This window comes from Amborella trichopoda, chromosome 8 (assembly GCF_054954075.1).
Source record: "Amborella trichopoda isolate Santa Cruz 75 chromosome 8, AtrichopodaSantaCruz75HAP2 v2.0, whole genome shotgun sequence".
Taxonomy (NCBI): Eukaryota; Viridiplantae; Streptophyta; class Magnoliopsida; order Amborellales; family Amborellaceae; genus Amborella; species Amborella trichopoda.
In genome coordinates this window covers 15569337-15593260 of record NC_142343.1, presented here as the reverse complement: position 1 = coordinate 15593260, position 23924 = coordinate 15569337, and the positions used below count along the sequence as shown (strand labels likewise).

The window sequence follows — 23924 nt, the reverse complement described above, 5'->3', positions numbered from 1 at the left end:
CTTATGCAAACCTGACCCTATAATATATGCCTCGTTCATTTTGCATGAGTTACTGTACGAAAATGAGATGGCCCAACCACAGTCCTTAGGGTCATATATAATATGATTCAATCATGGAATCATTTCTTATCTGGTTGGTTCCACCATTTACATCACCAATCACCATGGTGGACAATGATGGCCCTTAAGCACTATTTTTTCCCATAGCCCTAAGGCCTAAGGTACAATACACTCATTTTGGTAACATGCGCTTGCACTGTTCATCCAAATTCTGCACTTTAAGTGAGATGGACAAATTCAGAAAAAACAATAGCAAATAAGTATTATAATGATGATTCTTATTTTTGTGTGGGTAAACGATATTCCCTTTTGACAATTTGTTTATTGCAATGTTTTTCATGAGAACATTCATTTTCATGCGATGCTCTCACCATTTATCACATTTATACAAGCCTAGAATGAACGATGGGCAGCCTAACCCCAGATCCATTCATATGTGGAGAGAGAGAGATACTCCATTAATGGCACATAATATGGGAATAATTGTCAATAAAATGTCGATACACTCACATGGAACAGGCTTATCTGCCAAATGAATGAGATTGCATACAGATTACAGCACCCAAAAATGAATAATCGCACGGACTTGTTTGCAGAATGAATGGCAAAATCTAAAACATTAAACACGCAAAATAAGTACAATAACAACAGAGGTGATACACGGATAATTACATGCTCAACTGATTGTCACCAAGCTAGTAAACCACCAAAACTAAAATGCATGGCTTGCATGGCTTGGAGGTTCAACCAGTAAGCAAGAGGAGCCATGTTCATGGCATATGAGAGATTAGGGGCTCTCTCTCTGCACTTAAATTTTCTTTTCTTTGTTTCCATATCCTCTGTGCAAACCTGAGCTTTTCATCGGGTTTCATGGCATCATCCTTCTTAGGCATCTGATTTAGTTCTTGAACATGTTGAAGGCAAACTTGGACAGCATCATGCACCCTCACAAAATACCATTCCTTTCCAATCAGCTCAAGGACACCTGATCTCGCCAGGCTTTGCAGAACTTCTTGGTTTGGGTTTGCAAGAGCCATCTACAAAATGTTACCGAAAACGCATCCAACAATGCACACACCACCAGAAAAAGGAGAAGCCCATTGGTCAATAGAAAGAAGGGAATATATGACATAACTGAAGGACTATGACAATTCATGGTCCACTTGGGTTATCACGTTTGAATGAAATGATGGATGATGATTGAGAGAGGGAAAGGATGCCACCGTTCAGGTCCCAACCCATTCTGGTGGTTCCTACATCACCATCCATCAAATCATTGGATGGTGACAATCCCAATAAATTAAGGCAAATTAAGGCCTAGGCCATTCGATTATACTGAACTTTCCCTAATCAAAGGAATCTAATCATCTTCCTCTAAATTGTCAATACAGCAATGTGCAGACCTGAATGTCACGTGTTTTGTATTCATGATGCAGATCTCTTAGAGCTTGAATGCCGCTGGAGTCTATATATGTTACAGCTGCATCAATAAACCACATGGATAGGTCATGAGAATTACTTCCATAATACAACAGTATATTATCTCTATTTCATACCCCGTTCCCTACAAATGTGGTACTAAATGGAATACTCAATAATGCAGTCAGATGCCCCAAGCTTGATGATGAAGCTACAAGGAACAAGGGCCGGAGAAATGTTCAATAAACACCTGCAAGGAATACTTCCCCAGAAAGTCACAAGTTTTTTAGCCAGTTTTCACAAATTTATGGCAATCATGATATAATCCAAGACGCAAACTTGTCACATGCTATCCTACTACCAATTGTCTATTCACATGCTATCCCACTACCAATTGTCTATGGTAAAAGACTAGAGGTAGAAGTTTGCTGATATCATAAAGACCACATTCGTTAGAGAGGAACTGATCCCCAAGTGGTTACAAATATTCACTAAAACTGGAGCCATTTTCAGACAATAAACTAGACTGACATCATCCATACAGACTGCCGATGTCATCATACGTACTCAACAGAATGTCAAATATTTCTTATTGGGTTTGAAGCTTGCATGATGGTTTTAGAGGCAAATGATTGGGCAGACTGATTTTTTAACTTAGCATATTTCATGCGTTGCCAAACCGTAAAAAATAAAAGTTTCATCTAGCCTAGTAGGTTTGCTCTAAAAGTGTGGCAGCCATCAGATAACAGATCTGTCAGTTCTATTATTCTCTGTAGATGGATGCCTGCACCACGAATCTAAAATTGCTTGGTTCCGACATGTAATCCTCATATACAGATCTCAAGTGAATCTAATTTTCCTAAGGCTAGAGCACCTTAATCTGGAGTATAGTCAATTGATAGAGAATTGATCAATTCTTGCTCTTCAGTAACATATTTTATAGATATATTCCTGATTTTGAGATATTCAATCCATAGTTACCGGGAGCCCGCTCCAGAATCTCGCTCCGGTGTTCCAGAACCAGGATCTCGCTCGGAACCCGTTCCCATCTTTTTGGGATCTCGCTCCAATTTTTAGGATTCTTGATCCTATTCATAATGGAGCTCGCTCCCTCTACTTCAGGGATCTTGCTCCCATTCACAACGGATCTCGCTCCTGCTAAAGCATATGGATCTCGATCCCATACACAACGGATTTCGCTCCCTCTACTTCACGGATCTCGCTCGCATTGTCTCACGGAATGCACCACCAAATTTTATAATGTCATGTAATTTTGGTGCAAAAAATTCTTAAGATTATCTGAAAATCTATTTTCATATCTAATTAAATACTTTTAAACTCCAAAAATGATTAAAATCATGTAGATCTATAAACATATGAAAATTCTTAAAATGGACAGTGTAGATAATATGTTACAAGATGCACAATTTCTAGCACTTAATTTTTTTTATTTTTTTCATGCACTCATGCATCTTGATGTCGAGATGATCAATTCAAGACTTTTTCAACATTCAAACGACCTTTTCCAATGGATTTTTGGTGCGCATCCTTAGTTCTAAATTTTATGGTTGCAACCTTATATAAACTTTTTCCTATATCTTTGATTTATAAAATACTATATAATTCTCAAATGAGTTCCCAAATTTGGATATTATTGAAATTTTGATTAAATTTATTTTACCATTTTATAACTTTCTAAAAGAAACTTCTTAAATAAAAATAACATTTAAATATAAAAATTAATATTTTTAGTAAAATTTTCACATAGTTATGTCTACCAAAAAATAATGGTCATGCATTTCCCGAATTTAAGCCTAACAGTAACCATATATGCTTAGGTTGCATCCAAATGGTACCCAAATCCTAGACAATATATTTTCATGTATACATGTAAAGCTCATTTTTGTATCATGGATGCGAATTTGAACAATACTAACATTAATCGTTCATAGGATTAGAAGACTTTATTGCATACTAGACTAATGGGATTTAATTAATCCATGGACATCTAGGATTGGTTGTGCATGGATCTAGCCGCATGGGCCATTGATAGATAGAACAATGGTTTCTAAATTTAACCAAATCGATATCGCATTTGTATGGGAACGGGCTGCCGTGCTTAGTTGGTACATGAATCCATGTGTAATGGAATTGGGTTCTTCATACAAGTGGAGTTATGTGATGGAGGTGCGGACCACCATTGTGAGGAACGTGATCCTATGATGAATGGAGCTCGATCCTAGCAAAATAGGATCGTGGTATTGTTTAGATGGGGGGCGAGACTCAACATTAAATGGGATCTCGTTCTTGTTGTCAACGGGAACGCAATCCCATGTTACATGTAACACGTTCCTGTCAAATAGGGATCTCAATCCCAACGTATCAAGATCTCGCTCCCTATTCAAACGGGATCTCGCTCCCTAATCAAACGGGATCTCGTTCCGTAAATACATGGAATGCGTTCCCGTTAAATAGGGATCTCGATCCCAATATATCGGGATCTCGCTACCTGTTCAAACGGGATCGCAATCCGTAACTTCTACCCTCACTGGAACTCGCCCCCCGAGCTCCGGGGCTTCGGGCAGCCATCGATCTAACGCTCCCGCTCCCGGAACCAGAGCCGCTTCCGCTCTCAGTAACTATGATTCAACCCGTACTCTATTTTTTCCACTGTGAGTTATTTGAGACTTCTATGGCTGAGGCGGCTTTCCAAAATACCTCCATCTCAACAGCAAGACACATCCTTCTAGTGTGCACCTTTATAATCTGAGCAGTCAGCTAATTTGTGTAAAGTTGAATATCTAGCATGATCTCGCTCCACACGTATCTCTCATCATGGGCGATACAAGAGGGCATGCTGACAGCTCTAAACCATAAACCTCAGCCAACTGAACTTACCCAAATTGATTGGTGTTCCACTGATGTCGACAGTTCATGGTTCCAGTAGTGTTCAACCCACATCGACTCTTCCCTTTTTTCCTGCAAATTTTCTGTCCATCAGTAGCGTCACTAAGGATTTGAATTGCAAAGTAACTTTCTCATCCTACTCATGTGTTTTTCAAGACATAAGGACTGGAAGGATGACTGGCGAGGCTCTGAAGACAGTGGTCTCTACTATTTGAACAGGCTCCAGCATTCAACATAATCGAGATGGGGAATTGTGGCGTACTCAACTTAGTCGCCTTCCTGCTAGAGTTTTTGAAGTTATTATTACCCACAATAAAAGGCAATACTGACTGTTTTGTTGATAGTGAAGTTTGCCATGTTTTTAAATTGTGTCATTTTCCTTTTCTTCATAAAAGATCCATGCAAGAAACCTTCTTATTTAATAACTCCAATATCTGGGGACCAGCAATGGTCACTCTCTTCATTCATGCTTCTTTGTTACATTTATTGATGATTGCTTTTGGTTCACTTGGATTTATCTCATGAAATCTCAAGATTTAGTAGTTGAGATTTTTAAACAATACATAAAATTATAGTCACTCAGGTTTATGCAAAATAATGTTTTTTTCAATCTGATAATGAGATAGATTATGCTATTAATAAAATGTATGAGAATCTCCAAGATAATAGTGTTCCTCAACAGACCACATGTCCTTCCACCTGTCTCTCCAGAATCTCCAAGATAATAGTGTTCCTCAACAGACCACATGTCCTTCCACAGATAAATCTTGGAGGTGACTAGATTTAAACGATTAAAATGCACGTTCCTTGGACTCAGCGGTGTTATGCTCTTCGTGACTTCGAATCTCATTAATTGCTTTCCTACTTCTGTCCTTGGTAACGAGTTTCTCCTGGTGAAAGATTGGGTCATGCTCTGTCAATTGATCATCTTTGAGTATTTGGCAGTGTCGGTTTTGTTCATCTCCTAGAGAATGTGAAGAACAACCTACATGCCAGAGCTGTTGATGCATGCTTTTAAGATACTCACCAAGTCAAAAAGGCTACACATGCTCTGATCCAAAGAAAAGGAGAACTTTTGCATGAGGATGCGACTTTTCTAGCTAGTAACTTTTTAATGTGGAGTGTGTTCCCGTTGGCCTTCTTAAACGATGTTGTATCCACCACTGAATCATTAAGCCTTCCGCAAGTGATATTGGCATTCAGTCCATTTCTCCTATCTCCCTCTGTTCATGGGCAATGCTAACAATATATTTAAACCTGTCTTGCTTCTGGGCCAACAAGGCATCCCTGTTAGTGTAATTTGTACACAAGTTACAATTATAAGTTAGAGAGGGGTGTGGAGACTATCTAAATCTAACCTGAGTGCCTCCAGCCTTGTCTATTCATCTTTCGCCTTCTCTCCCATAAATAGGTTTGGAATTCACCTTAGAGATCATGTCCCCTAAGAAAATGGAGAGGGAGTAATTGTCCCTTCTTCCTGATATGGTTTGATCAAATTCAAGCAAAACTATGCCTATGCCTGGGACCTTGTGGATCCGGGAGCGGAAGCAACCCTCCTTAAAAGATCCTGGTGACTACACCTGGGACCTTGTGGACAGAAGTGTTACAAACCTTTCAATGGCCTTAGGTGTTACCTAAATTACTACTGCAACTATTCCAAGCCTTCTTCTCACTCCCTTACCCAGCAGCAGGTATCTTTCTTTGGAGTGCTTAAGTGGCGCCAACTATTTGGGCCGATGGACCGAAGTAAATGCCAGAATTTTTGAAGGTAGGGAGACCAGTTCCATAATAGACCGCATCAAAGCTATGATGACATCTTGCACCAAAAACTAGAAAGTCTTCAAATGCTACAGCGCCACTAATATCCTAAACAATTCACACACCATCTTGGAAGTCAGACCACAGCAAATCTCCTGCTCCTCCCTATGGAAAACCCCAAGATGGAATAGATAAAACTCTAACTTCAATAATTGGTCCCTTGGATACCCTGGCCCAACTGGCTTTGATGGTCTTTTCAAAGATAACAACCACGACATCCTCCTCTCTTTTTTCATGCTACATCGCCATGCAGATTCCACAATGGCTAAAGCATTGGCTCTCCTTGAGAGCATCAAGATATTCAACCACGTATGGGGGAACTGATTGGTCATTGCAGGTGACCCTAAAATGACATCCCTTGGACCTCTAGTGCCTCCAACTACCCTAGATGATTTCAGCATATTCTTAAGCAAATTTTCCTATCGATGCAGGAGTACCTGCACCTATTTCTGACATACTTGGCAACAGACAAATTCTAATGCGGATTCTCTTAGCAAAGAGGGACAGAGATTGCGAAATCGCAATGGAACAATTTTGGCAACTTTTTGAGCTAGGTTCCAAAAGTTCTTGAGTTTTTGGGTTTTCTTTCTACTATGTATAGTGAGGCACCCGTTTTTCGTAAAGGTTCTCAAGGTAAAGAGCACCTAGATTGTGGGTTTCACTATAAAATGTAATGACCTCACTACAGAAATACAATGTTAACATTAAAAAAAAAAGGCCGGTCTAGGTATGGTATTAGTCTATCTCAAACGAAGTGTGTAACAGACTTAATGTCAATGCTAGGTGCTAGGCCAATTGATAAGCCTATGGATCAAGTACTATATTATCAAAGGATTAGTACAGAAGACCTATAGGTAGGCTTATCGAACTAAAATTCTCAACCGAATATAGCAATTGCAGCGAGTGCAACAAGTCAGTTCATGCATTCTCCCAGGACAAACATTAGGAGGATATGTCAAGAATCTTGAGATATATTAAGGAGGCTCCAGGTTGAGGGCTTACCCACAAGCAGAATGACAATTTCAGCATTGAGAGACATCTGATGCCGATTAAGCAGGATCTCCATCAGACAAAATATCTGCTATAAGTTATTGTACTTTTTTTAAGTAATTTGGTGACAAGGAAAAATAAGAAACGGAACGTTGTAGCTAGGTCTGACGCAAATGTATGAATATACGACAATGGCCCACACTACATATTAGTTAAATGTGGCTGAAGAACTTCATTCAGGAGAAGAGATTCACAATTACTAAGATGAAGATGTTTTGTCATAGTCAAGCAGCCATCCATATAGCTAGCATCCCAGTATTCCATGAGAGAACAAAGCACATTAAACTAGATTGTCATTTTATTCAGGGCAAAGTAATAAGTAAGAAGATATCTACTCCATATGTCAAGTCGAAGGATCAATTACATGATATATTCCCTAAAGCTCTTGGTTGTAATCAGATTCAAATGATTTGTTGCAAGCAAGGTACGAGATTCTCCATCTTCATGGGGAGTGTTAACCATATATTTCAAATCATTTCTCTTGGTCATGTGTCTTGTTTGTAGGCCAATAACGCCTTCCGATCTTGTTTTACATTCTTAAGGGCGTTAATGAAATACTTGACGGCATTAGTGTAATTTGTAAATAAATTATAATTATACAAAAGAGGTAGAGAGGGGGTTGATGGAGGGCAAAATTATTCTTACTTTTAATTTCTATTCAATTTTAAAGGATGTATATTTTGATTTTATTTTTAGAATTTTTCGTTTTAGGATTTATTTTAGGATTTTTAATTTTTTTTAAGGAATAATAGGGTTTTTATAGTTTTCTTATTTATTTCATGAGTACTATTCATGAGAACTGTTCATGGGTACTGTTCATAGGGGTAGAACTGTCATTACGAAATTTAAGTTTAAGTTAGGATATATAGATCACTTTAATCATTGAATGGACATGTAATGTCTTTTGAACATTGAATTATAATATATAAGAGATGTGTAGACCTTAAGATAGTCAATTCCACATGATTTTTAGAAGTTGAAAGAGTGAAAAGCTTAGGCTTTTGGAACCCTAACTTGGGGTATGGAGAAGAAGGCCTAGGTTTCTTTCATTGTTCTTGTGTTTGGCTTATTGCTTGCTGATTTCACAGTTCCCTCAAATTCCCCTGCATCACATATGGAGTTGTTGACTACCAAGACACTTTAACTTCTATGGCCAAATAGGCAGTTCAAGTTCTACTGTTAGTAGTAGCTACTAACAACTGGCCACTATTCCAATTAGATGACAAGAATGCATTTCCTAATGGTGATCTCAAGGAGGAAGTATACATGAAATGTCCACCCACTTTCTCCACTCCATTACCCCTTGGTTCTATGTTCCTACCTCATAAAGCCCTGTATGGGTTGAAGCAAACGATCTGGGTTTGATTTGACAAGTTAAGTAATGCTCGCCAGATTATGGATTTTTGTGAGTAGTGCTGACTACTCCTTGTTTGTCAAGAAGAGGCCTCAACATATGGCTCATTTACTTGTTTGATAGTAATCTTACAGGAAATGACAAGTAAAGTATCAGGGATATTATGTCTTATTTCTGACAACAGTTTGGTATTAACGACTTGGTGTCACTCAAGAATTCTATAAGCATTGAATGGACAATCAGAAGAAATGTATTAGTATCTCATAGCACAAGTAGGCACAAGATTTGCAAAAGAAGACCAGAAAACTGGAAGCCAGATCAATTGACTCACCAGACCCCGGAAGAAAACTAGATTTTGCCTCTTGGTATCACTTGGAAGATACTAGTCTTTACTGGAGGTTGGTTAGTAAAGCGTAGTTATCGTTCAATAACCAGGCCAGACATTAGAGCAAGCTGTTAGTTTAGCGAACCAGTCCATGCATGCACTGTGATTGTTACACATGAATGCAATCATTAGGATCTTGTGCTATTTCAAATCATCTGCTGGAAAGGGGATTCATGGATGGGGAGGTAGTGCCTCGGTCTTGAGAACTAGGGATAGTTTTCCAAGCTTAAAATATACATGAACAAAAAAGAAGACTATTTCAGAAAAATTTTCCAGCAGAAATTCTCAAAAATGCGGGACAAGCATGAAAGGTTGCATGCTGAAGCAAAATCAATTTAGCATGAGGCCCATATGCAAGAGAAATTTGTATGCAAAGTATTCCTATATGATCCTTCTTTGAAAAAAAATGCAACAATGTTAAAATTGGAAGAAGCATACGGGCCATTTCAATGACAGCAAAATAGATCTTCTCAACTTCTGGACCGCGTTTTGTAAATCCCTCTGTGTTGATTTCATACTCACGCAATCTGATCAAGAAGCAACAATACCATCTCAGTGCTGTTATTTAAGAATTTTGAAAGGAAAAAAGAATTCAAAAGTAAATTACAAACAAAATTATCAAATTCGAGTTAACGAGTTCATGATAATTTCAATCTAAGGCTAGGTGAAAAAACTTAAATGAGAAGATGGGGCAACATATGTGATTATATGTGGAGATAAGTGTCAAACTTTGTACTAACATTTAAAAAAGTTCTCGAATATTGTTCTAAACGTGCGAATTTGTGAGATCCCAGTTTGATGACCCCCCAGAAAGAACGAAAAGAAGAAATAAAGTCTGATACATAGCAGCTAATTTGAAATAGTACCTATCTTTGATATAGCTTATATTTGCAAAATAAATGGGCGCATCTATACGAACAATCACAATCCCATTATATGTATATGCTTCTGGATATTGCCGAATGTTTCTATAAACAGTGGTGCCAGGAAGACGCCCAAGGACAGCTGCAGTAGAAGCCTACAATGTATCAGCTAAATGTAGAGATATCACAATAATTTTTATAAACAATGACCATCTAATAAAAGATCTATAAATAGCATGCACATTAAACAAAAAGAATCGCATGACATGCATGGTGTCATCAAGAGAAAGTGGTCACCAAACTCTGGAAGTGATCAACCGCATCATCTTCTTAAATTTGCATAAAAGTTATACAATAACTAAGTCAACCAAATTCCACAAGTGCATACGTAGCAATGACATGTCTGAAGAAGTATTATATATAGGAAGAAGTCAAAACTGCATTGGAAAGTTCCATCATTCTCCCTTGTATGATACATTTTAGATTGAAAACCTTTTCATCACTTGATTCTTGCCAAAACACATATTACATAAGAAATTAATGAATTATGACAAGCAGTTTTGTAAAACAATATCTCTTCTTTGTGTGTGTGGGGGAAAACCCCTAGAGGTCGGGGGTTGGCAAGTATTTCAATTTCTCACATAAGAGGATATTTAACTCACTACCTGTTGGAAAATAAAAAAGAATACTTCTATCAATGGTTTCTAATATACTTGAGCTACTTGATGCAGTAGCTCGTGAAATTCAATATTATGAAGAAAAAAAAAAAAAAAAGCAATGAATCAATAGCTTGGGAAGTAAACAAGCACATTCAGTCATGGTTATTTTTGTTTCAACACTGGGCAATCACAAGAAAGAATGAAGAGTAGCAAAGGTAGAAAGCATCGCAAGAAAGTATGAAGAGCAGCAAAGGTGGAAAGCTAGAAATAAATCATGGCATGAATCATGCAGGTGGAAGGTACATGCTCCATTTCTTAGGTGTGCTCCAGGGCATTGAAAGAGTACATATATGTCTTTTATCTGGGTAGCAACATCTCAAAACCTTTCATGATTCATTTAATGGAGGAAGACATAGAAAACAAAATTGTTGCTTCCATTCAGAAACCATAAAACTTGAATCAGGAAATAACATGAAGTGACTCCAGATTATTAAAAAATAACTGAATCAGTACTTAAGGCTTTGACGAATATAGGCCAGCATATATAGGTGTTTCCTTCCATATTCAAAACATAAAGGCAGAGCAGGTCGTTATAAACAGTTATGACAACTATAGTTTTGTTGTATCGTCTTTTTATTGTAAATATTTCCCCCTAGGCCTTTATGAACACATATATGTGTGTGACAATATGTTTAACTTTTGTACTGGATATAACTCAATGGGAGGTAAATGGAGTACCTAATAGGATCTCCAAGGTGCATGAAGATCCTGTTGGAGTTATGGCCTTTCAAGGCCTTGTAACACCGACATATAGCTCATGATCGGGAGTGAAAGGAGAGACATGACTCTAGGATCTTGGCGCACTAGGACCAAGAATCATGGAAACCCTGGGATAATCATGAACAGAATTAGTGTATATATGAGAGGCACCGAGAGGTTTCAGGGGTTGCCTATAGTCAAGGTCGGTTATTGTTATTGTTATTGAGCTCGATTGATCCTCATGATTGGATGATTGAGCCAAGGCGATGTGATTGTATGTGTATGATGATTTGAGCTCGATGATTAGCCCTGTATGGGATGGTTAGGGGCCAACAGAGGGTATTGGCCTAAATCCTTGACTCTTAGAACCTTCTCATAGCATGTGCATAAACAGTTACAAAGTATGGGAAGCCAACTCTTCCAGAGATCTACTGAGAAGAGGCATGCACATATGCCAAGAGCGGAACCCCCGCACCTTGTGTGTGCATATCCTCTAAGGGGTGCACCTGAAATCCATTAGTACTTGGGAATTCAGAGTCACTCATTAGTTTGACTTTGCTAGGCTAATATCATGAGCCCCTGATAATACAGAGTGGGCCACGATTCTGTTGGGTCATATCGAGAAAGTGGCTTTGGAATCCGGGTCTAGCCAAGAATGCCCTGATTCCTAATTCAACTTTATAACTAATTTCCCTTGAAAATATTTTTAAACATTGTAAAAATGGTTTTTTCATGGAAAAGGATTTTTGAAAATTTTGGAGATTTTTCTGAATTTTTTCGGATAAGAAAAACTGTTTTTCGGAGTTGTTTTTACCAAAAGACGATTAAGAACAGACCTCCAGGACCCACACGGGACACCCAAATGTCCAATGGGTGTCCACGTGGGGCCATGGGGGCCTCCACATCAGCCCCACATGGAGATGACGTGGGAGTGACATCATTCCCCATAGTGGCCTTTTAGGTCATTGGGTAATTTGTTATGTGGGGTATGTTTTGTAATATTGGATTTCTCAATTTTGGAAATGGAGAAAATTAATTTTGGCACATGTCAAATGTGCAAAGCAAGTGGTTTGCTACAAGCTAAAGCCTATGGGTACATAGTAATTATACACTTAAGCACCTAGCATATGTGGCATGATTTGATTAGCCCCATATGCTCTTATAAAATAGAGGAAAGTTTGAAATTTATTTTTTGCTGGAATTTTGACAAATTAGCTCAAGGGTATATGCCCTCTAACTTGGATTTTAGTTCAATTAAATGTAAAGAGCATGGGCATTTTAATACAAGGGAAATTAGAGTGAATTATGGTTATAAAAATGGAGTATAAGGGTATTAAATCTATAACACACATCAAGATGGTATGCTGGTGGACTAGGATCAAGCCTCTCTTTGTAACCATGGATGTTAGACTTCAACGGCTAAGATTAAAGCACATCTAAAACATCTCTACACTAAACATTATAAATACCCCTTTAAAACTCAACACTAAAGTGGCACGCCACTTTCTCTCTCATTTAGCCCTCCAGTGTGGCACGCCCTAGGCTATCTCCTCTTCCTTTCTCTCTCTCTTCCAAAGTGTATGAAGGTGATGTGAGAGAAAGCTCTATAGAAACTCCATGAAGGCTCATTAACGGTGATTCAAAGCTCAAATTCAAGTCAAAGATGATCTAGACTTAAGGCCTTCATCAATTGAGTAAGATCTCATCAATTTTCTTTGATTCTAGTTAATTTTTCTTGCTATAAATTTTTATTTACGACAAGCTTCCTTCATCCATTTGATGATAGATCAATGATTTCTTTGATCTACTTTGATTCCCTTTGATCTACTTTGATTCCCTTTGATCTATATGGTTGAAGGCATCATCCATGCACAATTGATCTAGTTTCCATGAGCTTTTCCATGTGATTTTTGGAGCCTTTTTTGCTGATATTTCTTTGAGATTTTTAGAACCAAATCAGTCAATTAGAACTTCATTTTTATGCATCAAATTGTTGTTTTCATAAGAAAAGATTATACCAAACCTATGTGGCTCGATTTATGAACTCTAAAGATGTTTTGCGTTTTAGGAATTACGATTTCTCCAATGGTTTTCCCATTTGTTTTGATCATTTAATCTCCACAAATCCTTCCATGTTTTAAGTGTATATCAATAGATTGATTCACTCTTAATTAAAGAAAAGATTTATGTATTAATCTCCATGCTCATTCTATTGTTTTTCTCACCAAATAGAGAGTGATTTGTGCCTCTTTTTCTCCCACTTTTTCTCACGGCTTTGAATCCATTTTGCTAAGTCCTCTCATTTGTTAGAATGTTCCATAAAAGTTTAGATGATATGATGTTTAAAGGCTTCTCTATTTGATGTTGCTATTAGCCTATGTGATTATGCCATCATAAGTCCTCCCATGGCACATAGCTAAGACACAAGGCCGTAAACAAGGCAAAATGAGCTCTATGATCGGCTTCTCATAATCAAATTCTCTGAATTCTCTGCACACACACAATACTTGTTTTTGTTGGAGAAAAGAGTTTGAATTTAAAGTATATGATGTAATTCCAAGGCACTGTATTTGTATATTACTATATTCTTTAGATCATGTGTATGATCAAGTGCCCAATCAATCTTCTTAATGTATATTGTGTCATGGACTAAGACAATGGACCAATTAGAGTCTTATTTTGTTTTAAAAGTGTATTAGAGGCCAATTTTAGTTGCTGCAATTTTATTTGATGATGTTAGATTTAATGTAATTGAGTTATGTTGTATTGAACTCAAGAAAAAATTTATGTTGTGTCACTTGGACTTGGTATCTATACATCTTCAGAACCTAAATAGTGTATCAGGGGATCTTAACTCAGTTCTCCAATGATGCATTTGTTTGTTTGCTACCAACCAAGGAAGATAGCCATCCTCATCATGTGGACTGTTGGCATTGATATTACTAAGATTGTTAGGATTTTGTGGTTATTTAAAGGCCTTATACTTGTAAGACCATGCAAATTTTGTTTTCTTGTTAATATCTAACTTTGATTTAGAGGACGAAACGGTATGTGGCATGTGATGCCTCTCTGGGGCTTAGTGCTCGAAGTGGAACGAAGTCCATATGGTTATACTTATGTTAATTGCTTATGAGTGATAATGCTCAATAGCACTTACATGAATCTGGGTGTATTGAAACCAAATCACATACAATTGGACTACAACTATGTCAAAAACTCAAGACAATACAACTTGAATTTCATACAATGCACTTCGAATTGAACTTACAAATTGAAATTACAGCAACCTTACAGTGATTACAGTGAACTAATGACTTCAAAATACACTCCCAAATAGAGGATACAACTCAATTAGTACCGCTTGTCCATCAACAAAACAAACTACTCAAAGAGATCATCAAACTAAACATGTATGAGATGCTTTTAAAAATTCTGCACCACTCAAAATTACGATGCAAAATTATATATCAATAAACTACATAAAACTCAATATAACATGATCTCCAACATTACAATACGCATATGCTCAAGTGTACAATGCAACATGCCCATAAGGAACCAATTAGAGCTCTCGGATGCCCAATTACGGCCTTGGGTCTTAGTTGGGTGAGATGTGATGGCATAACTCAAAATTTGGCCAAATTCATCATCTCGAGAGTGGGAAGCCAAGCATCTACTGATATGCACTTGAAAAATGAAAGGATTTGCAGAGATTAAGTGATCAAATCAAGTGGGAAAACTGTAGAAGAAATCGTGGTTCTCAAAACTTGAAACCGATTCGATTGAGTTCACAAATCGCGCATATAAATTCGGTATAATCTCCTCTTGCGAAAGCAATAATTTGAGGCATCAAAATGAAGATCTAATTGACTAACTTGATTGTGAAAGTCTCAAAAAAATATCAATAAGAAATGCCCCAAAATTCATAAGAAAAAAGCTCATGGAAACTAGATCAATTTGTGCACGTATTATGCCTTCAACAATATGGATCAGGATAGATCTAAGAAATCAATGATCTAACATCAAATTAATGAAGATAGCTTGCTGTAATTAAGAATTTACTGAAAGAAGAATCAACTAAAACCAAAGGAAAATGATAAGATTTTACTTAATTGATGAAGGCCTTAAGACTAGATCATTTGTAGCTTGAATTTGAGCTTTGAATCACCATTGATGGAGTTATCAATGAGCTGCTATGGAACTTTCTCTCACATCACCTTCACTTATATTTTGAAGAGAGAAAAAGGGAGAGGAGAATGCCAAGGGGTGTGCCACTCTAGAGAGGTAGAGAAAGTGGCGTTCCACTCAGAGAGAGAGAGAGAGAGAGAGAGTGAACTCATATGTAATATAAAGCTGAAGGGGGTATTTATAGGCTTCCAACCATTAAATGTATATATGGTTTTAGATAGATGAATCTTGGCCCTCCATGTCATCATCCAATGGCTACAAAGAGAGGTTTGATCCTAGTTCGCCATCCACCATCATGCTATCAAGATGTGTGGTACGGATTTAAACACCTTAATCCTCGTTTAATTCACTCCAATTTCTGTTGTTATTAAAATACACATGCTCTTTACATATAAATAAATTAAAAACCAAGTTGGAGGGTATACCCTTGTAGTAATTTGTCAAAATTCCAGCAAAAAGCAAATTTCAAAAGTTGCATCCATTTTATAAGAGTATGTGGGGCTAATAAAATTATGCCATGTAAGCAAGGTAGTTAAGTGCATAATTACCACATACCCTTAGGTTTAGACTTATTACTACAAACCCTATGCCCCTTTTAGAAGCCTCACATGCGCACAAACCCCTTGCTTTTTACATTTAACATGTGCTTAAAACATTTCTCCAAAATGATAATATTCCATGAAATACCATATTGCAATGGCCCCCACTTAATTTGACAAAAGACAAAAGGACATGGGAGTCCCCTAGGGGGATTGATGTCACCCTCCACCAGGGCTAACGTGGGACCCTCTAGGCCTCCATGTCAACACCCATTGACCATTTGGGTGTCTCGTGTGAGTCTGGGGAACTGTCCTCAATCGTCATTAAGCCCAATTATAGAAAATGCATTTTCTTGCTCAAAAAAATATGGAAACAATTCCAAAAATCCACAAAAATCATTCCAATGATTTTTATAATTTAATATTGCTTAAAAATATATACCAGGGAAATTAATATCCTTGGAGCCGAATTAGGAGTCAGAGCACTCTACTCTGATAGAACCGGAATCCAAAGCCACCTTCTTAGTAATACCCAACAGACTCATGACCCACATTGCATAATCAAGGGCTCATGGTCTTAGCTTATCAAAGTTAAATCAATGAATGACCCTGAATCCCCAAGTATAAGTAGATTTCAGGTACATCCCGTAGAGAACATGCATACACATGGTGCTGGGGTTCCTCTCAAGGCATATTGCATAGCTCTCACTCGTAGATCTCTGGAAGAGCGGCTTCCTATGCATTGCGACTGTTTATGCACATGTTATGAGAGGGTTTTAAATGTCAAGGATTTAGGCCAATGCACTCTATTGGCGCTAACCTTCTTGTACAGGGTTATATCATCCTCAAGCTCATATCACATAAATCATATAAACACATAAATCATATTGCCCTGGCCTATCAAACAGTCATGAGGCACAAACATAATCACTGACCGTGACTAAGAGGTAACCCTCAACCCTCTCGGTACGTCCCATGCATATAAATCCTCCTCATGACTTACTCGGGATTCCATAGCTCTTGGTCCCAATGTGCCAAGATCCTAGAGTCATGTCGCTCTATTACTCCCTACTAGAATTAAGAGCTATGGAAAATTTCAGAATTTAAAGCCTTGAAGGGACATAATTCCAATAGAATCACCCTGTAGTTTTGCGGCCTACACCTGATAGCTCCATAACTTTACACTTAAAGTGACAAAATCCAAAGGTAGCCATGGGCAAGGGGGCTTTTCACCCAGTTTAGTACGATAGAGGGTTCCATGGGGTCATATGTTGTCAAGATTAGAGATATGCCCATTGGTGTGGGCTGCGAAGCTGAGGAGTTTACTGCCATGTGTGGACTGATGAGGCCTTTGAGGACGAGGTTCAGATCCTCGACAACAAGTCACATGATATGTGTATATGATAGTAGCATATGGGAGGCCACCCTCGAGAGGTCACACACATGTGCCTAGAAGATATTACTCCCTGCACCTATGAGTGTATGTTTCACGTCCTTAATTCTCCGTGATGTCCTCAAGAAGGCACTTGAAATCCACGATCAGGTACGAAGTCCCGCCACCTATTGTCCACTTTGATAGACCAATCATGAGCCTTTTACAGAGACTGAGTTATGGGTTCCATTGGGTTAGTTTGAGAAAGTAGTCCAAAAGCTTTGCAGATCGAATGGGTGGAGTGTCATAGTTCGATGAGATTTTAAACCTAAAGTCCATATTTTCTTCAAATATAATTTTTCCTTGGTATGGAAGTTAATGTTCAAAATTATTTTTAATAATTTTTGGAATTGTTCCAAAATATTTTTTGCAAACAAAAATGGGAGTGAATTATGCAAATAGAACAATTTGGGAAATGAAAAAACAGTCCCTGGTCAGAATTGGATTTGATGGGAACATGTGGAGCCCACTAGCCATGGGCATCAATGTGGGCCCCAATTTGACCTGATTGAGTGGGACCCACTGTCCCACGGACCCTTTTGTGGTAGTCACGTCATCTCCTCTTCTTTCCTTGTTTATGGAGCATACTATTGAAGTACGTTGTGCACTCCTAAGCTTTCTAGAAGGATTGGAGGTTAGAAGGATGTGATCTGGCAGGGATGATGACCTTTGATGAGGATGATGTAATAATTCAACCAAGAAAATTAAGGGTTAAGATATATGGATAGGGGTGTATATATATCCATGTGATCTTATGATTGGATGATTTGAGATTGGACGGTCATGACTGGGTCAATCTTTTCACACCAAAGATATACACATATCAAAGGTTGACATTGCCTCCTACAAGCATGTGCATAAGAAGGTTCTAGAGTCTAGTATTTTCCCCCACCACTTACACTATAAATAGGAGAGGAGTTCAATTCAAATTTGAACTTGAAAGCTCTCCCTTGCTAGAGCTTAGACCAGACCTAACTGATTGTGATTCTCTCCATAGCTTCATCATCATCGTTAGAGACTTTTCCCAACTAATTGGGATTGGCTACATGAATCATGGTTTTCCATTTTTCTCTATTAAGGGACATACCTTCAGTGAGGCTATATATTCCTATATATTTCCTCACTACTTCCAACCATGTCCTTTTGGGCCTACCCCTTGTCCTCTTTCAGCTTTCCACTTGAACTAACTCGTACCTCCGAACAGGTGTTTATATAACACATGGCCAGCCCACCTAGTCTACTTTCTCTTATGCCTATTGATGCCATACCTAAATTCTCCTGAATATATTCATTCTGAATTCTATCCTTTCTTGTCTGGCCACTCATCCATCTCAACATCATCCCAGCTACACTCACTATATGGGTATGTTGTTTCTTGACCGCCCAACATTTAGCCCTACAAAGCAAAGTTGGTCCCACAACTGTCCTATAGAACTTGCCTTTCAGCTTTATTGGTATGCAATGATCACATAAAACTCCGGTTGCACACCTCCACTTTTCCCACTCAGCTCTAATTCTATGCGCGACATCTTCTTCAATCTCCACATTTTCCTGGATTATTGACCAAAGATATCGAAAGTGCACTCTTTTTGGTATTTTCTGACCGTCAATCTTAACTACTTTCTCGTTTCTACTCTTATTATTACAAAACTTGCATACCATATACTTCGTCTTAGTCCGGCTAATTTTAAAACCTTTTCAATTCTAGAGAATCCCTCTAAAGTTCTAACATTGTGTTGACGCCATTTGGGGTCTCATCGATCAAAACTATGTCGTTCGCGAACAACATGCACCATAATACCTCATCTTGTAGGTGCTTTGTTAAGTCTACACAACTAGGTTAAAGAGGTATGGACTCAATGTTGAGCCCAAATGTAAACTTAAAACTCACTCGTCTCTCACCTTGTTATGTATACACTAGTTAGTATTGCCTCGTACATATCTCTCACCAAGTAGATATAGTGTCCAGAGTCTCCTTTCTTTTCAACCCCCACTAAATAAAATCTCGAGGTACTCTATTATAAGCTTTCTATACATCAATACCATGTGGAGGTCGTTTCCCTTCACCCTACACTATTCAATCAGTTGCCTAAGTAGAAAATTAACCTCAATTGTTGACCTCCCTTGCATAAAACCGAATTGGTTTTCTGATGCACTCGTTTCATGTCTTAGTAGTTACTCAATCTCTCTTCTACAACTTCATAATGTGGTTCATAAACTTGATCCCTCGATAGTTCGCACAATTCTTTATGTCTCCTTTGTTCTTGCAAATAAGTACCATAGTTTTACAAAGCGGACCGCCCAGCACCTAGGCGGTTAGGCGGCCAAACTAGGCGGATATCCTTGGGCGCCCGCCTAGGCGCCTGGGAACCTACTTAGGTGCCCACCTGAACCTGCTTAGGCGGCAGCCCAAGGCCTGCGCCCCGCCCAGGGAAGGAAATGTGACTCCTTGAGGGTATTTTTGGGTCTTTTTTTAATACTAAAGGGGTAAAATTATGGGTTTTAAGTTCATTTGAAACCTAAAACCCATTAGAGGCTATTTTAGAGAGAGAAAACCCAATAAAAAAAAAATGTTAGTAGGCCGCCTAGGATCTGGGCGCCCCCGACCACGTAGGTGCCGCTTAACGCTTTTTGAAACACTGATAGGTACCACAGTACTTTTTCTCCATTCATCTGGCGTTTCCTTTATTTTCAACACCTTATAAAACAGCTCGGTTTGCCAGTCAATGCCAATCTTCCCCACGCACTTCCAAAGCTTTATTAGTATACCATCTAGTCTCAAGCTTTTTTTATCTTCATCCTCTTCAAAGCATTTTTCACTTCTAACGTCCTAATCCTACGAATGTATCTATGACCTTCACCCCCATTTATGCCAGCGGTTCCTTCTACCGCTATGTTCCTATTATGATTGTTATTTAATAAGTTAGTAAACTTTCCACCTTTTGTTGACCTCTTCATTCTTCACCAAGACCATTTGATCATCACTCTTAATGCATTAGATCCTTACACTATTTCTTCATCATTTTTGCTAATTTGAAAACATCTTTTTACCTTTTCTTGTTCTCAGTTCAATGTATAGGCTATCATATGCCTTAACTTTAGCCTTACTATTTTTTTAGTACTTTTCTTAGTATTTTTATAGTCTTCTAAGTTTTAGCCAAGTTTTATAACATGATCATTTTTTGCTAGCTTCCATAAATCCGTAATATTATCTCTAGCTTCCATGACCCAATTTTTCCTCTTTCTAGGATCCTCCAAACTAGCAAGGGTTTTCCCTAATACCAGCTAGGGTTGCCTTTAAGTTAGGGCCCCAAGGCACAAGGCATAGCCATGGCTAGCGACGAGATCGAGTTCAAGGCACATCACCCACCCATTTGCAGCCGATAGATAAATAAATGCAGTGAATCATTGTCATGTTTCTTCCAAATTTTCTGCATCGGTTGCGTTTGAGTTGAGAATTGGAAGTGTTCATGCTCAATTTGGACCTATGATATTGTAGATCGAGCTTCATGTGGTGTCTATTGCTGATTTTGTATCCTACTGCATCAGTCCCAAATTGAAGCCAAGCTAGATCATAGATTCAATTGGTGCCAAATTATTGGCTAAATTGGCTCGATATATAATTGCTTCACGTATTGCATAATTCTAGTCTGTGATTCATACCATCATGATGGTCACTTGAGGCTCAAATGATTGAGCATAATGCTGAATTTTCGTGTGATCTTGATACACCACGTTAATTGAACTTGTGAACCGAAAACTCAGTCACATTGCTCTAAAAATCCATGTGTCACTTCATTATCTTGCTATAATTCTCTCATATTACATGTGATCCAAGTCAAAGACTCGATGTGATTAAGAACGAACAGGCTGCTGCTATTGTGCCTCATATCAAAATGCGTGCAATTCGCTCCTGCTTCTTCTGTCTCACATTCTGCTTTGCCACCTGCCTCATCTTTGTTGCTCCACAGAAGGGAAATTGGGAGGCCCCTTCATCATTGAAATAGGGTGGAAAAACTTTTATGGTCTCATTTCTTGCTTGTATCTTCGAGAAATGGTACCTTGAATATGTTTGATTTATGGCTCTATCTAGTCTAGCATGTGCCGCTGAAATTTCAACAAGATGCAGTTGAAATTAAAATAGAGAAGAAATCAATTTGGTAGGATTTAGAGAGAAAAAGAGAAAAGAAAAGAAAGATGATGATGAAGAAGAATAAGAAGGAGAAGGAGGAAAACGAGAGAGGTGTGAGAAATTGGGTTCCCTATTATCAAGTCCTAGAACACACAGTGAAAAGGAGAAACGGTTATACTGTAGTTTATGGTCTTTGATAGATTGCTAAATGACAGTAGGTTACTAGAAAGATTGGAAACATTCAAGGTGGATGACAAGTTAACAAAAGGAGTAACATGTATGGTTCTCTTTCCCTTGATTGGAATAAGAGAACCATTTGCTATTTTAACTGCTTTATACTAGAATAAGGGATACAAGAGGAGAATAAAACAGCCATACCAGTTCTATGTTCAGTTGCTCCAGAGGAGAATAAAACCATCTGCTATTCTAACTGCTATTCAGTTGCTTCATATAAGAGGAGAATAATCCAAGGGATTTTAGAGCTATTTACAAAGATATGATGTGCTGATACAGATATACTTGATTGTGCAATCTGAAACTTAGAGGAGGAAGAAGGTTCTCGAATGGAAGCCGGCTGCTTGAGATCCAAGAGCTCTCTTTTAAGAATAATCACCAACTCTTCTTGAGGTTGAAAGGATATGGTATCTTGTTGCCCTTGAGTAACTGGGGCATTACTTTCACTGATTGTTGCTAAATTTGCCATCGGAAAGTTTCGCCTAGGGCATCCAACCAAATCTCAACATGTTTCCCGTGTGTGTTGAGTTTTCAAATAGTAGTTGCACTTTAATTTGTCCTTCTTACCAGATGTGGGGTATCCACGGCCACGTCCACCATCTTGGCCTCCCCCACGGCTCTCAAAATGTTCTCCACCTCAATTACTACTAAGACTTGTGAATATGCCGGATCTTTCAGTTTCACCCATAGATACTACTATTATCTTGCATCGAGTTTCTTTATGCTGAAGTAGGGAGAAAACAATAACAAGAGATGGAAAATCCCGCCACTGAGAAAATTTGCCCTAATTGTTTCATAGTCTCCATTAGCTCCCCTCAAAAGATAAAAAATATTCCTTTGTTCCAATCTCTCTCTGTTCCTTTGAACAAGAACATTTTATGGGCTGATGCTAGCTTAGTTCATCCCAAAGACCACGTAGATGAGTATAATAGTCTTCCAGTGACAAGTCTTAAAATCACTGATTTGCTGCTCCTCATAAACCCTTGCAATATTTTTCTTTTGAAAATACGACTCAAAGGCTGCCTCCCATGATTCCTTACAAGTATTGCAATTCATAAAAGATCAACTCATATTAGGCCACATCGAAAATAATATCCAATTCATAATAGCCATATCTTCGACCTCACAGTCAGCACATTTTGCATCCTTCAGGTCAGATTTTTCCACACGACCATCAATATATCCCAGTTTTTTCTTTCCACAAAAAAATAGTCTAATCGACTTGGCCCATTCTAAATAGTTGATTCCATCAAACGTGCTTGTAGTGATTTGGGGTCCAGATGACTCCATATTTGATGCCTATAGATACATTCTCCACTGTAGTTAGGATCTGATTACACCCTTAGATCTTAATCAACAATTGAGATCACGCTACACCCATTGATATCTTCAAATATGAGGTTTTACATATCTGTTACACCCTTATATCTGATCACACTCCTTTTTTTATCGAAAAAGACAAAAAACATGACTAATACTACTTCTTTGATTGGGGCATACAAACACTAATACATCCAATAACTAAGTTTTCGAAGAAATACTTGATCGGCATCCAAAATCATAAAAAACTCACCTCCATTCGAACAGATATTGCCAGAAAAAAAGTTTAGGGTTTAAGGGCGTGATGATGTCATCTATCCCAAAGGATGATGTCAGCCCTAAACACAGTTCTTGTGCCCCTTTTTGAAGATCGGCCCCTGCTGCAGTACTGTGCACTAGTAACATGCTACAATATTGTGCTATAGTACCATCCTTACTGATTGTTTAGCTCTGATATCAAGTTGAAATTAAAGTAGAGAAGAAAACAGTTTGGTAGGATCAAGAGGAAAGAGAAAAGAAAATAAAGACGATGAAGAAGAAGGAGAAGGTAGAGAGAGAGAGAGACATATGATAGAGATATAGAGGGAAAGTGAAAGGCGTAGAGGTCACTTGTGACCTCCACCCTTCTTATAACATTAAAAATTAACCCTAATTACTACTTATAGACAATACTGCCTTTATTTAGAGACATAAGACAAATAAGGACTAAACGCAAATAAATAACATTTATATCTATCAAATATAAAGCTTATTTCTTTTATTTCCAACTGATACATGATAGTATTGATCAAGTTTTATGCAATTT

General features: G+C 38.1%; 1 protein-coding gene across 1 annotated transcript in view; it reads right to left on the bottom strand.

The window, feature by feature from the left end:
• Positions 1-511: 511 nt before the first annotated feature.
• The window catches only part of LOC18434131 (putative sulfate transporter 4.2), a 118032-nt gene continuing 94619 nt past the window's right edge, over positions 512-23924 (bottom strand). Inside the window, exons 14-17 of the mRNA XM_006844199.4 lie at positions 9860-9998; positions 9432-9520; positions 1464-1540; positions 512-1097 (exon numbers count right to left, since the gene is read on the bottom strand). Coding sequence (XP_006844262.1) covers positions 831-1097; positions 1464-1540; positions 9432-9520; positions 9860-9998 — 572 coding nt within the window. The 3' untranslated portion in view covers positions 512-830. The remainder of the gene's footprint in view (positions 1098-1463; positions 1541-9431; positions 9521-9859; positions 9999-23924) is intronic.